Here is a 21355-nt window from a genome sequence, read left to right as displayed (position 1 = left end):
ATAAATTTCATTTCAGTAAAGCCGTATAAAGTGCAATTAAAGTAGAACTTCTCCCAGACATAATGTGGAAAATTCATTAAAACTGGTATTCACAGATGTATCCTTGAAAACATGTCATATAAAGATTTGCCAGCAGACCTTCCTATTCTGTAATCATGCAAATGATTCATTGTCTTTCAAACCCTCCACTGTAATAATTACTGTTATTATCTAGTTTTACCTAGGAACAGGAGCTGTATCTTGGATAACAATACATTAAGTAGTATACAAATACAGAAAAAGACAGCAACTGCCCAAAAAGCTTGTACTCTAGTCACTCTCTCTGTGTCTTCTACTGCCTACAATGATGATGACACCCTCAGAGTATGCATCATTACTCAAATATCAACATTACAGAAGAAAGTAGTGGGGAGCAGGTACTACCCTTCTTAGTTAAAAAGCTTACAGTTATGTACCATGAGGTAGACTAATGCATTATGGAAAAAAAAGAAAAAAAGAATCTGTGGGAAAGACGAGCACTCGTCCCTGTGTGTCAGACTGCTTACCATCTATCTCTGAAAACAACACATCTCCACCAAAACATTTCAGGGATGCTACATTTCACCACAAGGCTCTCCAGGGGGCAGCTACCTCCAGAGGAGGTAAGCTTGCTCTTTCAAAGAAGTGCCCAGAACCCTGCTCCATACCCCGTCACCCTTGGATGTCCAAATCAGGTATTTCCCACCTGCCAAGGTCCAGGTGCCTACACCCTGGAACAATTCACAAAATACAACCAGGAACAATAGCTGTAAGACAGTGGAAGGTGTATGTCTCTGCTTTACCTATGGACTTATGGACTTACAATAAGGATGTTCACCTGAGAAGACTTTAAAATCCTGTCTCCCTAACCAAAGTCATCTGCTTCCTCAAAAGTGAAGCTTACCTGCAATGCCACCGAGCAGACCTATGTGAGATCCAAAATCACATCCTTCTTCTGAAGCAGTGATTTCTAAGGATGCAAGTGCCCTTTTGCTCTCTGGGTAAAATGTTGAAGCTACCCTGGGAGTGGTCTCCCTTTATAGATCCCTGATACTCCAACCATCCCAAGCTAGAAAAGGTCTCCAAAGCAGCTTGTGTGAACCTCACAGTATTCTTGAGGGTACTGAGCTCTTGAAGGAGAAGGTAATCTCCAACATAGGAGGTAGAATTAGCTTTTTAGCATTGAGTTATGTAAAATGTGTGGCTACTTCTGTAACCCTTCTATTTTTTTAATTATTGTGAGGATTTGCTCTGAAAGAGAAGGAGAGTATGATCAGCCAACGGGCAATGAAATTCATGATCAGCAGTTTAAATTGAAAGTTCTGTTTTGGGGCAATGCTGCTGCATTTTGGCCTTTGGTCTAGCAAGACACCTAGATTTTGTAGGTAAATGTACATCGAATAAAAAGAAAAAGAAATATTTTAAGGGCGACCTATTTTCTCTAAGGTACTCTGAGACAGGAGTGTGTCCCAATGACTCCAAGGCAAACAGATGTCCCAGAAGTGTAAGTCTTGAAGTTAGAAATCTCTGGTAAATACACACAGAGTCACAGAGACAATATTTCTGTGGCTTCAGAAACTAAAGGGCCTCCCAGCTCTGCAGAACCCTGTAATAAATGTGATATTGTTACATACTCATGCACTCTCCTGTTTTCTAGGCCTGAGACTTACACGAAAAACAGTGTCTTTCTAAGACAGCTTATATATGGAAGATATAACCATGAGAAAAGCGTGTAGGTGAAGGACCTTAGTAGGGAATTCTGCCTATGTCACATTCCTCTGGGGCTCCTTATCTCTGAGACAAACTTTGCGTGTTGAAGTATGACATCTTGAACAATGACTCTGCTCTGAGATTTACTTTGGAAAAAGCCAGGGAAGTTAACAGCTTTCAGTTGAAACCATTCTGTCTTCGTCCTCTGGCCTGCCATTTTGAGAGGTAAAAATTACCCTCTAGGGCTACTAGTAGACCAAATTTTATTTTTACAATGAGATTTACTGTCATCCTCCGTGTTGGTTCTGGACATAAAATCTCTGCAAGGGGAAAACCATACACATCTCAACTTCGTTTTCCACTTTTCCCCTCAAAGTCATAAAGTTATCCAACTCTCAGAGAGAGTCTTGAGAGCAGTCATCCCAGAAGACTTCTCTTCTACACCATAAATCAGGGTTTTCTTGTAATAGCTGAAACTATTTTGTACTACCAAGTAGGAATTACCAGGTCATATACTGCAGAAAACAAGGGCGTTATTTCAAACAGTGGTTACACAGCAGCTGCTGTTCCACAGCCTCCTGCAGGAAGCAGAGCGCCCTACACTTCCACAGAGCATGCTATATACTACAGCACTGTGCAATTCCATTCACCTGAAACTTCTGGGGTTTGTCAGGGTCTCTCTGACACACGAGGAAAAAGGTTGGTTCTGGAAGAACAGAACAGGCAAAAAAAGACTTTCTAATGATTTCTGTGGTGCATTTCCCAGAGCCATACATTCCAGTTCTAGCTGTTTTCTTCAGATGAAGTGGTTTAGAGGCCCACAAATATATGCCCCAATATACTGTTGCCTTAGAATATCACTGGAATATGGCAGAAACTGCATTTAAGAAAAGCTGAATTACTCAGAACACTTACCTAAAGCAACTTTTAATTTAACAGCTGAAGATGTTCTGAAGAAAAACATGGTGGTATGTATCCATATATTTTCCGCTTCCCATGAACATTACCTTAAAAAAAAAATCATTGCCCTTAGTTTACTACGACAAAGCAAGTAATCATGCCTACTACTAACCATGCCTACTAACAGTGTTTTCAAACCATCAGGTACCCTGTGCTGCTCAAAGAATGAGCAGGAAGTCTAAAATAACAAGCTTAATTCTCTTTCCTTTGATTTCTTTCTCTTCCCACACTACCCAGGCTTGCATGACGTTCTAATTCTGTCCCTCCATGGCAACACAACATTTCCTTCTCTCTTACCCACCCAGGCCAGTGCCACATCCTTTGAATATAATAGTTTCATCAACGGCCAATAGACATGAAGTCTGTTTGTTATACCTATACCATCTTACACACACAGTTTGGGCATGCACAAGTACAGAAATATTTTATCTTGAGGTTCACTGACCCACAGATTTGCAAACCTGAATGCAAATCAAGGTCTGGTTTTCAAGTCTTCCCTGTGCTTCTACATAGTGACAGCCAACAGCTAGTCCTCAAAATGTAAGCATTCAGTTAGAAGACACTTGGGCCTGTGAGAAGTGCAGCAAACCTCCAGGCAGGCCAGGGCATGAGGGGGAACAGGTCTGCTCAGTATCAGCCACAGCTGATCACAGAGGCCTGAAACATATGTGTTTCAAAACAGCACCTTTGTACATACCGCAGAGACCATTTAGCTCGTGGCATGTGGAAGAGTACATTTTACAAACATACAAAACCTGAAGATTCTGCATCAGCACAGCTCACAAGCAGGACCGATTTCTTTGCACTGTCACTGAGCAGAAAGAAACCGCTGCGCAGCGGGAAGTCACCCCTGTCTCCTGGGCTGCTCCATCACCACAGCCCACACATGGGGTCTGACAGCCCCAAGGAAGACACCCAACAGTTATGTGCCACGTAATTCATAGAATCATAGAATGGTTTGGGTTAGAAGGTCATCTAGTGCAACCCCCCCCTCCTCTGCAGTGAGCAGGGACATCTTCAACTACATCAGGTTGCTCAGAGCCCTGCCCCACCTGACTTTGAATGTTTCCAGGGATGGATCATCTACCACCTCTCTGGGCAACCTGTGCCAGTGTTTCACAACCCTCATTGTAAAAAATTTCTTCCTTATATCCAGTCTAAACCTTCCCTCCTTTAGTTTAAACCATTACCCCTTGTCCTGTCACAACAGGCCTTGCTGAAGAGATTGTCACCCTCTTCCTCTTTAAGCCCTCTTCAGGTACTGTAAGGCCGCAATAAGTTCTCCCCGCAGTCTTCTCTTCTCCAGGCTGAACAACCCCAGCTCTCTCAGCCTGTCCTCGTAAGACAGGTGCTCCAGCCCTCGAATCATTTTTGTAGCCGTCCTCTGCACCCGCTCCAACGGTTGCATGCCCTTCTTGTGCTGAGGGCGACTTAGCGCCGCTTTACGCGTAAGAAACCGTCAGCAGATGGGAGCCAAGGGATCCAGCCGGGGCGCTGACAAAGAGCGCGTCCGGAGGCCGAAGTAAGCGGCCCGGTCCTCCACAGCGCGCCGCGGCCGAGGCGCCCCGCACGGCTCGGGGGCGGGTCCGGACACCAAACGGTTAAAGCAGCCGCTCCGCCCGTGGGAAATCTGGCCCACAGCCCGGGACCGCCTCCCGCCTCACCCCTGCCCGCCTCGACCACGCCCTCTGGTGGGGCGACAGCTCTGCGCACGCCTCCCTCTCTCCCTCCTTCGTGGGGCGGACGTAGCTTTGTGACGTCACCCGGAACGGCGCCCTCCCCCGCCCCTGCAGGCGGCGGCGGCGGAACCACGGGCAGGCGGGCGTACAGTGCGCGCCTTCCGCTCGCCACCCCTAGGCGGCAGCGCGCATGTCCTGGCGGCCGGCAGCGGGGAGGAGGCGGAGGCGGAGCCGGCGGGCGGGCACGGCTCCTTCCTCCGCTACCGCCTCCTCCTCCTCCACCGCCTTCTCATCCTCCTCTTCTTCCCCCTCCCCGCCTCCATCCATCCTGCGCCTTCCTGCCGCCCGCCCCCCGCGCACGGCGCGCCTTGCCTCGCGCCGCCGCCGCCGAGACGGCCGCCGCTGCTGCTGCTGCGGGAACAAAGGAGGGAAGCGGCGGCGGCGGCGCTGCCGCGAGCTCCGCGCCCCGCTCTCCGCTCTCCACTCTCCCGGCAACCGCCCGCAGCCACCCGCCGCGCCTTCTCCGACACCCGCCGCGGGGTCTCTGGACTCCGCCGGGAACAGGTAGGTGTGAAGCGGCCGGGACGGGACGAGCTCGGATGCCTGGGGCCCTCAGGGCGGCGGGGTGGGTGCCCGGGCTTCCTCACGGGCGACCCCGCCGTCCTCCGCCTCTCCTGTCGGCCTCCTCGCGCCTGGCCCCCGGCGCGGGGGGAGGCGGCGTGGGGGCCGGGCCGGTGCGGGTCAGGGCTGCGCCGCGTCGGCGGCGAGATAATACGGTTTCCTTGGCGGGCGGCGGCGGTGCCGTGGGGTTCGGGGGCGGCGCGGAGCCTGACAGCGGCCGGGCCAGCCGTGACTCAGGGGTTTGCGAGGAGGGGCCCGGCTCCGACGCCCCGCATGGGCACCCCTGCCCGCCTCTGCCCGGCGTCCTCGGGTCTTTTGTGTTCCGGTGCCCTCGCTGCGGGGGGTGGAGGGCGGCAATTTAGAGGTACGGCGCTGCGGGCGTTTGGCAGCGGCTCCCGTTTTGTCTAATTCACCTAGCCGGCCGTCACCCTTCCTGGGAAGCGCCCGGTGTCGGTCCTCCTTCCCCTCTACCGATTCCTCCGTTCTGCATCCCCCGAACGCTGCCGGGCAGGGGCGGGCGCGCCCCCCAGGCAGCCTCAGTGTGCGGGAGCGAACCCCTCTTTTTTTCTGTTCCTGTGTTTCTCTTGTTGGATTGTGGTCCCTCTTCGAGAGGAGGATGTTCAGGTAAATAAGTATTTAGGTCAGCAAGCCTACAGCTGACGTAGTTCCCGGGTTTTATGGTTGGTTTCCGTGCACGTTGCGGGTCTTTATTTCTGGGACGGCTGGGTGAGAGCGGCGGGGCGGTCGCCGCTGCTGGGGGGTGCGGGCCCTCCCCGCCGGGGTGAGCGGCGTGAAATGCTGCTGCCGTGGAGTTCAGGGCGCCGTTTTGCGCCGGGCCGTCCCAGGACCGAGCCGGAGCATCCCTGAGGTTAAGACCCACTCATGGTGGTGGTAGAACGAGACCCTTTATCTTTTGGGTTTGTTCAGGGTTCTTTTCTCCCTCCGGAGGGGAGTAGTTGAGTTTAACCACCCAGCCCCGGGGTCGTGGGCCGCGTTTGCCTGCCCGCTCTCCCCACCCCCCCATCCGGTTACATCCCGCCGTCGAAAATGGCTGTTGCGGGATGACAGGCTGGTGATGCCGCATTTCCTTGACTGAATTTCAGCATCCCCCACTCCCCCCACCCCTGAAGGAAAGGGTCATGGGATTCCGCCGCCGCGGGAGGTATAAATAGGGGCTGATCTCAGCGGGCTGGTGGAGGCGGTGGGGCGGTCCCGGCGGGGAAGCGGGGCCCCGCCGGAAGGAAGGAGGAGTTTCGGTTCCCGCTGCCGGGGACGGCCACGGTAGCAGGGTCAGCCCGGGTGAGTGCGGGGCGGCTCGTTTCTTTAGGCGCTTCTAGAGGAAACCCGGGCGACGCCCGGGGCACCTTCCAGAGCCTAGTAAGCAGGACCGCTGCCCCGCCAGACCCTTTCGGTTCGGGGCATGCCTGTCGGGTAGTAGCAGAGCGTACTAGCGGGGGCTCCGGTTTGTTGTAGGTTAATACCGGCGTTAGCACCCTGGAGCTGGATTTAGCGAGCGGTGAAAGGCTTTCTCAAGCGCGCGTAGTTGGAAGTGGAGCAAGTCGGTTGACGTTGGTGGTGGCGGTGTGTTTGATGGCACCTTTGGCATACCCGCGTAATAGAAGGGCAGAAGTATGGTCTTTAGTTGTATTATATAGGCATAGACCTACAGTACAGATGACAAGATCTTTTAGATTTCTCCAGGTGGGTCATGGCTTCTTCAGTCTCCCCTGATTGGTGTGTGGGGGCTGTAAAACTGTATCAGAATGAAGCTGTTTTGTAGTCCTGAAAGGAAACTATCTATACATAGAATATTACAAAGGCATAAATAGTACAGCTATTCATACCTGTAAAATGAGGTCCCATGACCACCAGCAGCCGAGCGGATGAGTGTTGCTTGTTTACTTTCTCCTGCTCTTGGTTTACTTTGATCCAAGAAATTTAAGTTTAGCTAGTCAAAGGCAGCTGTCAGTTGCGGTTGTCATACTAGAGGAACATGAGCTATTTCCAGTGCAGAATTTCTTAATTAAAGAAGTGTTTTTGTATAGGCTGTAATGAATTTGCTTTCAGCAGTTTTGACTTCTCACAAGCATCAGCAGTCAAATATCTCTTATCGTAACTCTTCCCGAATAGGAAGACAGCAATCTAGAGATAACACTAAAATGTATCCAGGTACCATGTTCAGTGCTTCTACTAAACTTAAATTTTGGGAGGACAAGTACAATATTCTTAATGTCCTCATTTGTGGCAGATTGCTTGATTACTGTGTTCCAGTTTCATTGCCCTTGGGAATCAAGGATTTGGTTGCTGTTCAGCTTTCCTACTAACCTTGCTTTGCAGAGGTTAACCAACAGTGAAGGTGAAGTATTTTTATTCCTGACTTCTGCAGTTCATGGCAGAGAGTTAGCATTGTCTGCCTTTAGGAGGCTCAGAAGTCTTGCTGTAACTTTATTAAGATAAAGGATTTAACTGGCTTTTTTTAATGTGTACACTGTGTAATAGAACATATTCAGCTGTTTAAAGTTAATTTTATTTCACTTGGAAGAGTGAGACCTGGTTTAAACCTATTTCTCAAATGCTCTTTAGATTCTGCATTGGAGGGCCCGTTACACACATGTTGTTGCCAGTTGGTATTGGGTGTCATACACAACTTCAGCTGTGTTCAGGGCCTTGTTTTGGAAACTCCTTCTAAAGATAGGAATACAGACTCTAAATGTCTGCTGCCAATACTTCAGAGATTTTTGTTGTTTCACAAATTAATTGCAAGAGTAGGAACTGCTAATAGTGGAATCAGCATCAAATGGTGCAAGATCAATGTTGCTGAGAAAGTGGGGCTCTTCTGCTGGAGTCAGGGAAAAATAAGCTATGTTATTTGCCATAACTGTTCAGTAGATAGGAACTTTATCTTCCTTATTCTCCATATCCCTGTTAGTGCTCAAAGGTTGGCCACTGAGCTGCATGTGCTGGTTATGACCAAATTCAATTTGACAATCAAATAAAGCCCTTTATGACCAACAGGTACATTATTTCTGAGTATCCATAGGATGACACTTTTTCTTCTCTGAAAGGTTCATCATGATGTTACTTAGCAATACAATTGCAGTATTGAGTAGTGTATTAACATCCATATAACCCTCTTTAAGAATGCTGATATCACTTTGGTGGGGCAGGGTGAGCAGACATACTTTAATTCTAGAACCCTGTAATTGATTTTGGTGACATGCCAACTCCTAATGCTGTTCTTGGTTTTATTTACAGCATTGAGATGACTCAGGAGACAAACCAGACCCCAGGGCCTATGCTGTGTAGTACAGGATGTGGATTTTATGGAAATCCTAGGACAAATGGGATGTGTTCTGTGTGCTACAAAGAGCATCTTCAGCGACAGCAGAATAGTGGTAGAATCAGCCCAATGGGTAAGGGTGTGTGGTTTGTTTTACTTCTTTTGAAACATATAGAAGATGACAAGGAATCCCAGAATATTTTCAGCAGAACTTCTGAAAACTATGTACTAAAACAATGAATATTAAAGATAATACTACTTTAAATCACAGTAAAGATAAAAATACATTTCTGTGTAATGTGTTCTGGTCCACATGGCAATCAGTCATAATTTGCTTTCCCACTTAGCCTCCTCTGTTAGCATATTCTTATACAATATCTGTATTGGTTTTTAACAGTATAGCCTGTCTTTAAGTAAGAAGTAATATGCAGTAGCAGTGAAGATTGTATGCAGACAGCTCATAGCTGTATAATGAGACTATTTGACTAACATATATTCTACAATTTGTTCATAAGTCTAACTTGTCAAATTCTTGTTATATAGGAACAGCCAGTGGTTCGAACAGTCCTACCTCAGACTCTGCATCTGTACAGAGAGCAGACACTAGCTTAAACAACTGTGAAGGTGCTGCTGGCAGCACATCTGAAAAATCAAGGTAAGATGAAGATATTACTCTGAGGTAGTGTAATTGAAAAGATTTGTGAGTATGCAACAAGTTGAAGGCCTGCAGCAATCCTGCCCTGTTGCAGTGAGTTTCTGCGGAGGAAGAAGGGACTGTCTACCTGGCAGTGCTTTATGCATCTGTGGAAATAAGAATTTATAAAAGTATTTGGTGTTGGACTGCTACATTTAAAAGGATGTTTTTGATTTATCTGGGGAAATATTTGCTATAGGTTTACCTGCTTAATTCTAGGGAAACTAGAGTTGAAAGTGAGTTTTGAAGATAGAAGCAGAGGTCAGGAACATGTATCAGTAGTAATTGACAGGTAGTTTAATAATGGATCTGAACTGTTTAAACTTTTACTTCAGTTTTGCAATCATAATAAATTATGTTTTTAACTGCTTAAACAGAAATGTGCCTGTTGCCGCTTTGCCTGTAACGCAGCAAATGACAGAAATGAGCATTTCAAGAGAGGAAAAAGTAACACTGAAAACGGAGACTGAGCCAGGTATGTTTGCAGAGCAATGTTGGGGACAATTGGTGTCTTACCGGAAGCTGACATAGGCATCTCCTGTTGTGGTGATGGTCTTGAGGCACTGTTAAGGTGATTGTTAAGGATGCTATTTCTTGTCAGAATCAAGAAAAAGGATTAGTGCCACAACAGAGTTTTAAGATGCATGTTCAATGTTAGTAAAAAAATTAGCACCTGTGAGGGTGGCTTTGGCCCCTAAACCTTTGTTTTTAAAAGGCACTCTAAAATTGCATTTGGGCAAGGCATTCAGTATTTTGACTTCAAAACTGAGATTTCTGTTTATTCTCTATCAGTACAGTTCCTGCTGACTCATGGCAGTCAAAATGGCTTGTTGGATTTGGAGAATGAAGTTCTTAATAAATTCCATTCTACAGAGGAGTGAGGCTGTGGGGAAGGGAAAACATGGTTTAAAAATACTAACAAAAGCTGTTTAGGGTTCTTGAACTAACTGAGTAATCAGTAGATAGAACCAAAGCATTGTTCCGCAGATGTAGGATACTTGCAGCCTTAATTGCTGGGTATGAATCGTCAATTTAAAAGTTCTGTTCTACTGGAAGATCGTAGCTGTACTAGTTGGTGTAAAGTATTTCCTGGAGGGTGGCAGGGAGGGGCAGATTTCTTACCTACAACTAGTGAGTGACTGAGTTCATATTAGTTTGTTCAAATGGATATCTTAATACAATGTTCTTTACTTACATGAATCCACACTTTTTTGTTTAATTTCATAGTTCTGAAACAGTCTTAAAATGCTAAAAGCTGATGTTTAGTAGGAAGTCTGTTCACTCAAGCTGAAGGTGAAATTCATTTTTTCAGTTTTGAAGTCAGTGAGATGAAAATTGTAGAAGATGCTACTCAGCACTGTATAAAAGTTATTTTTATCTAGATGTGTCTTTGCCAGCAAAGACTGCTCTAACACCTGATACTTAATTGCTCAGTATTTGTACAGAGGATTTTACCATTTGCAATAAGTCATGCTAAGTCAAGATTCCATGACATGAACTAAAGTACCATTATACAATATATTGGGTTTTTCATTATGCATAGACTGAGAGGAGATTTTTGCAAGTATTAGTGTCCTGTAACTGATGTTATCTGAAGAGGCTTTTTGTGTAGCTGAGAAATAATTTAGACTTTGCAACAGTGTTTATAAACCCATCTGGCCTTGTTACGAATTGCTACCTGAAATGTGGAGAGCAGGAAAGATGAATAAATAAAATGGTAGCAGTGGAGAAGTAATTGGTAACTTTACTCTTACTAAAATTACAAATTCCTACCAGCAATTCTACCAGGTGTAAAGGACAATTTTCAATTACTGTTGTCATTACCTGTTTTTCAGGTACTGTAGGTCAGCTGTATGATACGTAGCTTCACACAACCCTCTATTGATTGGAATAGGGGAAAAAATCCAAAAGCAGCTGAAGGTACTTTTGCATTGTTTTGATAATCTTGCAGGTTGAAACCAGAAAAGGCTGTCACAAGCTTGTGTAGTGATCACTGGGAAAACTACCAGAGACTGGAACAAAACTACCTTCCTGAGTACATAATTGTAAACTCTTGAGACAGCCTCAGCTGCTGTAATGCCAGAGTTTACGGTTTGATGCATATTGTGGACAGCATAGGATAGTGTCCTTACATACAATTCTTAGGGTTTGTTAGACATCTAAATTACACAAAATGTTGGTTGTATTCAGTGGTACATTGATCTGTATTGCAGGCAAGAGAAGCTGGCCTAGACTTCTTATAAGGATCACTGTTGTGTCTGGACTAGTTGCATTTTTCTTCTCTTCATTTTTTTCAGCAGCAATATGTGTTGGTCTCTCCTCTGAAGGAGGACCTGAAACTGGTAAATAATTCGCATGGCCTCGTAACAGCAAAGCTAATACTTTCTATGAGGTTTAATTCTCTAAGCAAATGCCACAGTCATGGAGCTGCTAATGAAAACACAGTCTAGTTGTAAGCACAATCTGATCCTAGCAACTGAATTTCTGCGGTGGGTTGATCCCCACTGATGCCAGCTGCCAACAAAAGCCACTAGATCACTCACCTCCTCACCTGGACAGGGGAAATGTAATGAAGAAAAAGTGAAAAGTGAAATTACACAGAGAAAGTGTAATGAAAGGCTTGCAGGCTTGAGATAAGGACAGGGAGAGATCACTCACCAGTTACCATCATGGGCAAAACAGACTTGACTTGGGGACTTTACTACCAATCAAATCAGACTAGGATGATGAGAAATAAAACCAAGTCTTAAAACACCTTCCCCACTACCCCTCCCTTCTTCTCGGACTTAACTTTACTGCTGAATTTTGCTCTGCCTCCTCCCCTTGAGTGGTGCCGGGGGATGGGGAATAGAGTTGTGGTCAGTTCATCACACATTGTCTCTGCTGCTCCTCCTTCCTCAGGGGGAGGACTCCTCACTCTCTTCCTCTGTTCCAGCATGGGGACCCTTCCACAGGAGAGAGTCCGCCATGAACTTCTCCAGCGTGGGTCCTTCACTCATGCTGCAGTTCTTCATGAACTGCTCCAGTGTGGGTCCCTTTCATGGGGTGCAGTCCTTCAGGAACAGACTGCTCCAGCATGGGTCCCGTGCAGGGTCACAAGTCCTGCTAGCAAACCTGCTCCAGTGTGGGTTCCTCTCCTTCCACAGGAGGAGCCTGCTCCAGTGCAGGCTTCCCACAGGGTCACAGGCTCCTGCAGAGCACATGCAAGTGCTCTGGTGTGGGGGTCCTCCATGGGCTGCAGGGTGACAGCCTGCCTGACCATGGTTTTCACTACAGGCTTCACCAAAGGCTGCAGGGGAATCTCTGTTCCAGCACCTGCAGCACCTTGTCACTGTCCTTCTTCCCTGACCTTGGTGTCTACAGGGCTGTTTCTCTCATGTATTCTCACTCCTTTCTTGGCTGAAATTGCACAGGTTTTTTTTGTTCCCGTCTTAAATATGTTATCCCAGAGGTGCTACCACTGTCACTGGTGGGCTCAGCTTTGGCCAGTGGCAGGTCTGTCTTGGAGTGGCTGGCATTGGTTCTGTTGAACATGGGGGAGGCTTCTAGCAACTTTTCATGGAAGCCACCCCTGTAGCCTGCCCTACTACCAAAACCTTGCCATGCAAACCCAATACAATTTTGTAACCGTCAATCAGATGGTAATAGTTTGTGAGCAAACAGTGTAGCCTTCAAGCAAAGTAGCTTGCTCTCCTTTTAATATGTTCAAGAGTATGAAGTTGCATTCTCTTCTGCCACACTTTCATTAGTGAATGAAACTTTGAATATTTCCCTTACAAGCCAGAAAGTTAAAAGTAGAATTATATTTGGTCAGCTGATTTATATTTTTTAGCAGTTTGTAGCATAAAATTATACTTGTTTGCTGTGGGAACTGAAGCAGCTGACTTGAGAAGGGGCTAAAGTTTAGAACAATGAAACAATTAAGTTTAACGGGCTTATTTTTCTTGATCTCACATAGGTTGAGGCAGCAACCTGGATTCTCATTCAGGACAAATCTGGTGTTAAGGCAATTTGTATCTTAACACTTGAAGGAAGACATGCACGATGGATGTAACTGTTGTAATTCATGTCTGTGTGCTATGTTTTCTTTTAACTTGTAATTTCTTAGTTCAACTTGTTCTTTGCAATTTTATAATAGAACAGTGTCATGTGTTCAGTGCAATTGTGTGTCTGAACTGCTCACAAGTCAGGGAAATCTAAAGGCCTTTATGTCCAAACTCAGACTCATAAGCGGGCACTATTTACAAAATTCTAACCCAGCCTTGACTGAAGTAAGACCCAAAGCATTCTAGAAATATGACTCATAGTTGCTTTTTCCCCTGTGGTGACTTGCAGAAATTAAATGCAAAACCTAGCAAACTCTTTTCCTTTCTTTGTGTATGCTATCAGAGCAATATATCTACCAAGTCGAGGAGGCATAGTGGAGCCCTTCCTATTTTTTTTTAAAGCAGGTATTCAAATGGAAATAAAAGATACATAAAAGAAAGGGAAATGAGTTACACAGTAACTACTAAAATAAACTGTTTTGAAAACAATATGTTTAAACAGTCATATTGTTTCAAGCTACAGCATATTTTTAGCATTTTCTTGTGCTATTGTAGGTCATTACCTTGCTGAATGATGAGCCTCCAGTCAGGTCTGTCAGTGTTTCCAGATGTAATTAGTATCAGCACATAATCAGAGGCTTGGGGTGGTTTTTTATTTTGTTGTGGTTTTTTTTAAACCAAGTAATAGCTCTGTTTTAGGGAGTACTGTGATTAGCTATCATTTTGTGAAGCCACAGCTGCAGAGTAGCACTGCTTATAAAGAAAGTGAACCAGAAATTGAACTGATTATGGTCTTGTGTAAATTGCATATTTAAAAAATAGTGAAATACTCTTATTGTATTATTTCATCCATGTTGTAGTTTATCCTTTTTGTTCCTGAATTAAACAGCTCCAGAAGACAGCAGGCAATGGTGGTTGGCTCACTTGTCTCTTGGCTTACTACCAAGCCAGTATGATTGGAGTTACTTCACAGCTCTCCTGCATTCAGGTTGAGACCTTGTTGTGAGCTACCCTCACTTATATTGTAGATAGAACCATTGTGTTGTATCTGTGATGTGTACAGCGTTTTGCAGGTGCTATTGTGAGTAAGATGCTGGGTAGACAGCTAGCTTGAGATATTGTAGGCTGAAGACGGTAACTACATGATATTCCTTAGGTTTTGTTGTAACGAGTGCCTTGTTGATTCTGATTTGTTTTCACACATGGCTATAGTATTGCTATCTGTTCCTTTGTGGCTGTTGGTAAAAATCTGTGATATAACAACTCTGTCTCGTGTTGAAAATAATGAGTTCATCTTCGTGTTTTCCATGCCTGCTGAAGCTTCGGTAGATGTCCTTGGTTGAAACAATTCTGAAAAGGAATCAGTAGTCTCCTAAGCTGTAAAGCTGCCAACCTTGGAAAAATAAGACTGGGGACCCAACTGTTGGTCCTGTGGTTTTTGGTGATAGGATGCTTTTATTATTTTAACAGTGGTATACCATAGACATCAAGTCTTCATGGTGACCAAACTAAACTGTGTTTCTTTGTGATACCGAAACTGGGGTGTTTTTACATCGAATTAATGTAACAGTAAAGATATTCAACACACCTGTTAGTTGGGCATGTAGAAGATGAGTTGCATGCTGAAGAGCATTTCTATTCCATTTCTTTTGCATGAAATATGATGGAAGTTTATTTTGCAGCCTTTCATCATGGGCACCTGGGTTGGCATAGCAATTGTATTTACTAAAGAATAAAGTATTTACACTCAGGAAGCTTGATAAAATTTTAGTCTGAAAAGACGGACAGTACTTATGCTTTATGTACTAGCCCATTGTGTTACTGTGCAGTATAAGGATTGCACAATCTCTAGCACTGCTTTCAGCTCCGGTGCTGCTGAAGTGCAGTCTAATGTTTTTCTGATGACTTTTGACCTCACCTGTTTTTCTCTCGTTTTAATTTTTCCAGTTCTCCATGGTGGCATTTGCGGGTTAGCTTCATCAAGTCAGAATGCTTAAATCAGTGGGGTTTTCCTTATGCTTTCAAGACTTTGCTCCACTGGTATGCTTACCAGTTACTAGTACCATGAAAGTCATGCAGTTTAAGCTGTTGGGATCATATTGTGCTTAATTTTTGTTTAGTCAGAGAAGCTTCTAAAAACTTGTTGGTTTTACTTTGGTAGCTCTTTCTGGTTGCTTTTGATATGGGGAGGGTTAAAAAGTAATACTGCTTTATTTTCATCGAGTTTGTTCAACTGAAACATTGGATTCATTCCTTTCCATTGTGAAATCTCAGTGGGAAAATATCTGCAGTAGGCATGCTCTTTTGCAGCAGTCATACTTGTTTATATAAGGAAAACTACTGCCTGTTTTGAAAATCCTGTTCTTAGAGTGGTTTTTAATTTTGAGTGGCAGGCATACATATTCAGTGTGGCTTAATACTTTGGGGTCTGAGAAGAGCTTTGTTCTCCAGTTTGTAGGACCTTCTTGCCTGCAGGTTGAGTAGCTATCGGGCTGTGGCATGTGGCTAACTTTTGCCATCAGTGGCCTTGCTGTTCCCACATGCCTTTTGTAAAGATGCTTCTTATCTTTGGACTGCACGTGAAGGAAATTTTCCCGAATTCATGAATGTAATGCCTGTATTTGTGGGGGTTTTTTTCAGGCACCTCTCTAATACTAGGATTATGTTAGTCTCTATCACCAAGTTGCTAGGAAAATAGTCTTCCTTGTGCAACATGGTAATCCATCTTCCAGTGCCTACAAATAATAATTTAAGACCAGAATAATAGATCAGAAAGGCCTGCCCAGTTGTGAAAAATCTGTTGCTCCCAAATTTTTCTGCCTTGTAATAGCAGAACTGGTCTAGTAAAATTCAAGTGAAGTAAACCTGATTGGGTGACCTCTTGAGCCAGAGGTTAGGAAGGGAAATGACCAAGGTGATGGAGAGGGGTATACGCCAACAGGAACTCTGTTAAAGTGATAAAACCTATTTTAGTGGCGAGGGGTTTGCTTCATCTGAACACTGCTACTGAGGAAGCAAGTCCACAGGTACCAGTAAGCACTATTTTCCAACTTTCAGCATTTGTTCAGTTATTCATTCCATGGTGATCAGACAGCAATCTCTTAGAGTACTTTGCCTGCTGATTAATACTGTGTGATTTCTGGCATAAAATTAATTTAATACATTGAGGACTTGGAATTGTACTTGCCTGGTTAGATTTGGCTTCTCTGCTAAAGGAAGCCTTCTGTGACAAGCAGCTGTCAGGATAGTGTCTGATGAAATTGTACTGGCTCCTAATGTCATGGCAGAACAACTACAGTTTACAGTATTTTTAATCTGAGCCACAGGTTGATGAGAAAATATTTTCATTCTAAGCCCTAAGTAATAGGCAAGGTAAGCAGTTTTGCCTCTCTCCTAGCCATTATCCAGAGCACATTTATGAATATTTAACTTTATAAAAACTCATCATCGTACTTAACTCTGCTAGTGTAGAAGGAGGACCCTTTATTCATGGAGAGTAACAAATTGCACTTTTTAATTTAGATTTAAGGGTCTATGTCCCGTCTTGTCTTGGGACATTTTAGTGCCCATTACTGCATGTTGTGTACTGCTTTTCCTTCTTGGAACCTGTTTTAACTGGGGGGAAGGATCCTGTTCAGCAGCCCTTTCAGGAAATGTGTCTCTACAGTTTCTTAGGATCACTTTTCATCGCCTTCCAGTTCCTGGGCTGCCAGTTGTCAACAGTTTCTTCACGCAAAAGTAGTAGCATACCTGTAGCAGTCGGTAACATTTTCCCCTAGGTGGATTTGTTCTTGGTGTCTTTGTTTTGTGGTAGAGTGATCTACCAGGCTCTTTGCCTTAGTGATTCCTGGGGAGTTGCTGTTTCCTGTTTTCCTTCCTTGTTGACATGTTAGGTGGTGATAAAAGTTGCTCCTCTTCTTGTTTTCATTTTCTCTTCGTGCGTGTTGCGAGTGACTAATTATTTAGGTCACCGTTGATTTACTCCTCCTGCATTTTCTTCTGCATCTGATTGAAACAGCATGCGTGCTCCCAGGGCTTGTATTTGTAAGTTGGTTCTGTTGCAGATGAAGTTTCTTCCTGAGTAGCTGTACACCTGATAGCCAAGTGCAAGCATTTCTGGTTTCGCTTTTTCATCTGCCATGGCTCATGATTAGCATTTTATTTTTAAACAAATTGGCAATATAACAAATCTAAAAGAAGTTTGACCATGATTTTGGGAGGTGTTTGGTAATTTTTTAAGGCCATAGCTGATGGCTGTTAGCCAAGGTGCATAATACCCAACAGGTTTACACTGTCTGTGATACCACTGGTTTTTAATCTGGTTTTTGGTCACAGGCTCTCAAATAAATGATACTGAATACTGCTTTCCTTGGGATTTAAAGGCAAGTTCAGAGGATCACATCTGTTCATCTAGAAAATGTTGATCAAGACAAATTTTTTTTTCTTGTAAAGCCAAAAGCAGCAGCAGAAATGACTCCAAAAAGTACCAGAAGCAGTAGTGATTGTAGTGCTAGTGCTGTAGTAATTTTGTTGTCCTTCAGTTAGAGCAAAATAGCACTGACACTGAACTTCCCAAATTTTCTAGAAAAAGGTCTATGCAAGGTGATAAAAAATAAAGGTTATAAATAGCCTTAGTTGTTCATTAGGAGTCTTGCTATAATGTATAAGTATAAGAAAATATTAGTGACCATTGTTCCTACTGCATGAAATTTTTTGCTGGTGAGCACTGAAGGTTCCTTGTTACCACTGAGAGCTTGTTAACTTTTAAATCTTGTTTAGATTATGGAGTCCTGACTGGGGGCTCTCTTGTTGTACAGAGAATTGTGAGGCTTTCTAGGTGTTAGTGATAAGTGAGCTGAGTTTTAGAACAAGTATGAAGAGTAAAGATAGAAAAACAGTCAACTGTTTCCTCATGTCTGGAAAAAAATCTACTTTTCACAGGGTACAACACTTACTGATCCAAAAGAATCTTAACTAACAAATCCTATTTGTGTGCATAAAGTTGATTATAATAAGTCCTTAAAGCTTATATACAGCATTTATTTGGGAATGTTTTGTAGTTTGTTCTATTTTAGAATCATAGAAATTGTGATACAGGTGGGAGTCTTCAGGAAAACTGTACCAGGAGCAGGTATTAAAGTTGTGTACTAACACACCTCTCAGCTTTCCTCTGTTCCAGTTCGGATGTAAAGAGGATAGTAAAAAAAAAAATTTGAAAAAATACTTTTCAAACAAAATTAAGATTCACAGAAGTTCACAAAAAGACAATTTTTTATCCTTCAGAGAACTTAGTAAAAAGTGACTCAAGTTTGTCTGAAGGCATTCATGACAGAGGCAATTGATAAAGGCTCACTTCAACTGTACCTGTCCGAACACTAAAGCTGAATACAGTACAAAAATAGATATTCAATGTAAATTTGTACTTCATTCTTTAAATTACTAAAAGTGTCAAAAACGTGACGACTCTTTTAAACTGTATGTTTTGTAGCTGTGTGTTAGATCTGTCACAGAATCGGTGCCTTGCTGGCTACTGTCCTGCTGAACTCTTTTAGGCATCTGACTTCACACGTGTAGTGCCAGAGTAACCCAGTGCTATGGTAGTAACTTGTTACTGAATTTCATTTGTTTCTAAAATATGTTCCTATTAGTTATATTCTCTACAGGTATCCCCTCTGTTCAGCTGTGACAATATTGTTACTTTTTAGGTGAAATGTTGCTTGGTCGTATGTTTTCTTAATATTAAATGTGCACATGGAACTTCTGGAGTGCTTTCCAAGCTGTGAATACCTGTATACCCGTGTATAGGTGTAATGAATAAGTGCCTTATCCTTGTGTAGAGCCAAAAGGGAAGGATGAAGTACCTAAAAATCCCTATTCCTGAGCTACGTTTTTGTAGACTAGTCTGTGTAGTACTTTTAGAGAGCAAACATCAGGGTCTTAATGGGGAATTAATCCTTAAATACATATATGCTGCTGAATAGCTAGTGAAGTCAAGAAAATGAAATGTAACCTTTATTTCCTTTGCTTTATCAGTTGTTACTCAACCAAGCCCATCAGTTTCTCAGCCTAGTACTTCGCAGAGTGAAGAGAGAGCTCCTGAACTACCGAAACCAAAGAAGAACAGGTGTTTCATGTGTAGAAAGAAGGTTGGCCTTACAGGTATGAGGACACTTAAGTCATTTTTGAACAGATCTGTATGATTAGTTGCCTCTTGCTGGATTAAACTTGATGAAATATCTGTATCATTAAACTTACTTGCTTCTTCAGAACCCAGACAACTCGTACAGCTGTTCCATTTTTCCTACTCTGTATGTCAGTAGATGAATGTACACCTTTTGTAGTGACTAAGCCCTTAGTTTACAACTTAATTAAATATGAAGTTTCCTAGTAATGTTGCATCTTTTTCTATGTACAGGATTTGACTGCCGATGTGGAAATTTATTTTGTGGACTTCACCGTTACTCTGACAAGCATAACTGCCCATACGATTACAAAGCAGAAGCTGCAGCAAAAATCAGGAAAGAGAATCCAGTTGTAGTGGCTGAAAAAATCCAGAGAATATAAATTAACCTGCTTGTGAAAAGACTGACTTTTTGATTTGTTTTTAATATACCCTAGGAAAACACGAAAGAGCAGGTGCATGGCCATTTACTTTGTTCTCTAAAGTTTTACTTTTAGTCTTGTCTGTCTTAATGATATTTCAGAATGTTTGGGTGTCTGTTACAGGCAGAATTGCATAGATACAGCCCTTGAAATTATATATGCCCTCCCCAGAATATAGTTGGATGATCGGAAACCTGCACAGGAATACACATGCACAAAGTACAGACTGTCTGTTTCACATGTGCCAAACAGATGTATGCTGTCTGCATGTTTGCAGAAGATCTGCCTTTTGAGATGCATTTGAGGTGTATAATCTTTGGCTAGTGTTACATGCCTGTTTTGGAGAAGGATACATCAAAAAGGTTGGTAGTTTACGTCTATAATTTAAAAATCTCATTCTGATTTTAGTTTCCACACTCCATTGTTTTCCAGCAGAACGTAAGCTATGTAGAGTGGTCTGTCGTCCCAGTAGGATAAGTAGTGGTGCCGTATTTAAGAAAGTCACTTATTAACTGCACTGAGAAAAATGGAAAAAATCAGATATGTGTGAGAAGAAAACTCTTTTGGAAAATATTACATTAACTTTAGAATCATGAGAATAGGTTTGTAAAGGAGATGTCCTCCTAGGAACTTACGAACTGGCCTGCAACACAGTTGTCTGCTTTTCCTTGCCTAGCTAAAAATGTCGTGTAGCACAATATTGTAAGGTTGGTTTACAAAAAAGTTGTATTTGTTTTTAGACATACCACAGCAGCTCTATCAAGAAACACATGCCTGAGTAAGTTCCTGAAGTATTAGAGCAGTTTATTATTCATCTACGTCTTACATTCTGTGTTTTTTGAGTTCAAAAGAATATTAGGAGTTCATTTTTTTCTGTTTTTAAATGTAACAGTTGCACCAGTCTGCATGGAAAACCATATCCAACATGGCTGCTGTAGACTTAAGTTGTAGCTGGAACCACTCTGGGAGGCTGCTTTATCATTTTTAATTGTACTTGGATGTAGGACTGTAGTGTTCTTGGGTGTATTGCATGGGCTGCATTATCTACAACATTGTACAATAACAACTCTAGAAAAGGCAGTATACTTCACTGACGCTTGTCTGGTAATATCACTTCTGTGTTATAATGGAAGGGGTTTTTGTGATGTATGAAACTTGTGTTTTTTATATAAAAAAGTACAGTTTAGCCTAGTGTTGTGGTAATGCCTGTTCTCATCTGTAAATAGTTACGTATGTACACAAGGCACTACTCCTGAACTTCTGATTTCTATTGCAGTGTTCAGTCTGTTTCTACTTCACTATCAAAGTCATCAGGTTTTTGCTTTTAACTTTGTTCTTCTGAGTTATTAGATATGCAAACATGTACAGATAGTTCATATTTATGTATTGCACATAATCATGCTACCCAGCATCTATGCTATATTGTATTATGTAAATAATAAAAATCATGTACAGAGGAAATAGGACATTTTGTGATAGCTCATTGTTTTTTGTTATTGCTCTAATCAGAAGGTGACCTTGTCGGTATTGAAGTGCAAAGTTAGTACTAAGTTCTTATAGATTTTTGTCTTTCTGCTTAAGCCTGCCTATGTCCTTATTTCGTGTTTGGTTATACCACTTTTAATATAACTTGCATGAGCCACTGGAATACAGCTAACTACTTGATGGCCCAACAAAAGTGCCAGCAAACAGTGATGTGCTTAAAAGGAGCAAAGGAAAGCTTTAGCAATGAACTTCAAAGGCT

The 21355-nt window shown here is 43.1% G+C and overlaps 1 protein-coding gene across 2 annotated transcripts; it reads left to right on the top strand.

Moving 5' to 3' along the window:
* The first annotated feature begins 4542 nt into the window (after positions 1-4542).
* ZFAND5 (zinc finger AN1-type containing 5) lies at positions 4543-21077 on the top strand. 2 transcript variants are annotated; one of them, XM_075078328.1, is made up of 6 exons: positions 4543-4931; positions 8244-8401; positions 8812-8923; positions 9340-9437; positions 19042-19167; positions 19424-21077. In XM_075078328.1, the coding sequence occupies exons 1-6, from the start codon at positions 4558-4560 to the stop codon at positions 19570-19572; spliced, it is 1017 nt and encodes a 338-aa protein (XP_074934429.1). In that variant the 5' UTR covers positions 4543-4557; the 3' UTR covers positions 19573-21077. The 2 variants fall into 2 exon arrangements, with proteins under 2 accessions (XP_074934429.1, XP_074934430.1); XM_075078329.1 differs by lacking the exon at positions 4543-4931 and adding an exon at positions 6169-6287.
* Positions 21078-21355: the final 278 nt, after the last annotated feature.

The sequence above is a fragment of the Phalacrocorax aristotelis genome, chromosome Z, assembly GCF_949628215.1.
Source record: "Phalacrocorax aristotelis chromosome Z, bGulAri2.1, whole genome shotgun sequence".
Taxonomy (NCBI): domain Eukaryota; kingdom Metazoa; phylum Chordata; class Aves; order Suliformes; family Phalacrocoracidae; genus Phalacrocorax; species Phalacrocorax aristotelis.
This window is presented reverse-complemented; position numbering and strand designations above follow the sequence as displayed.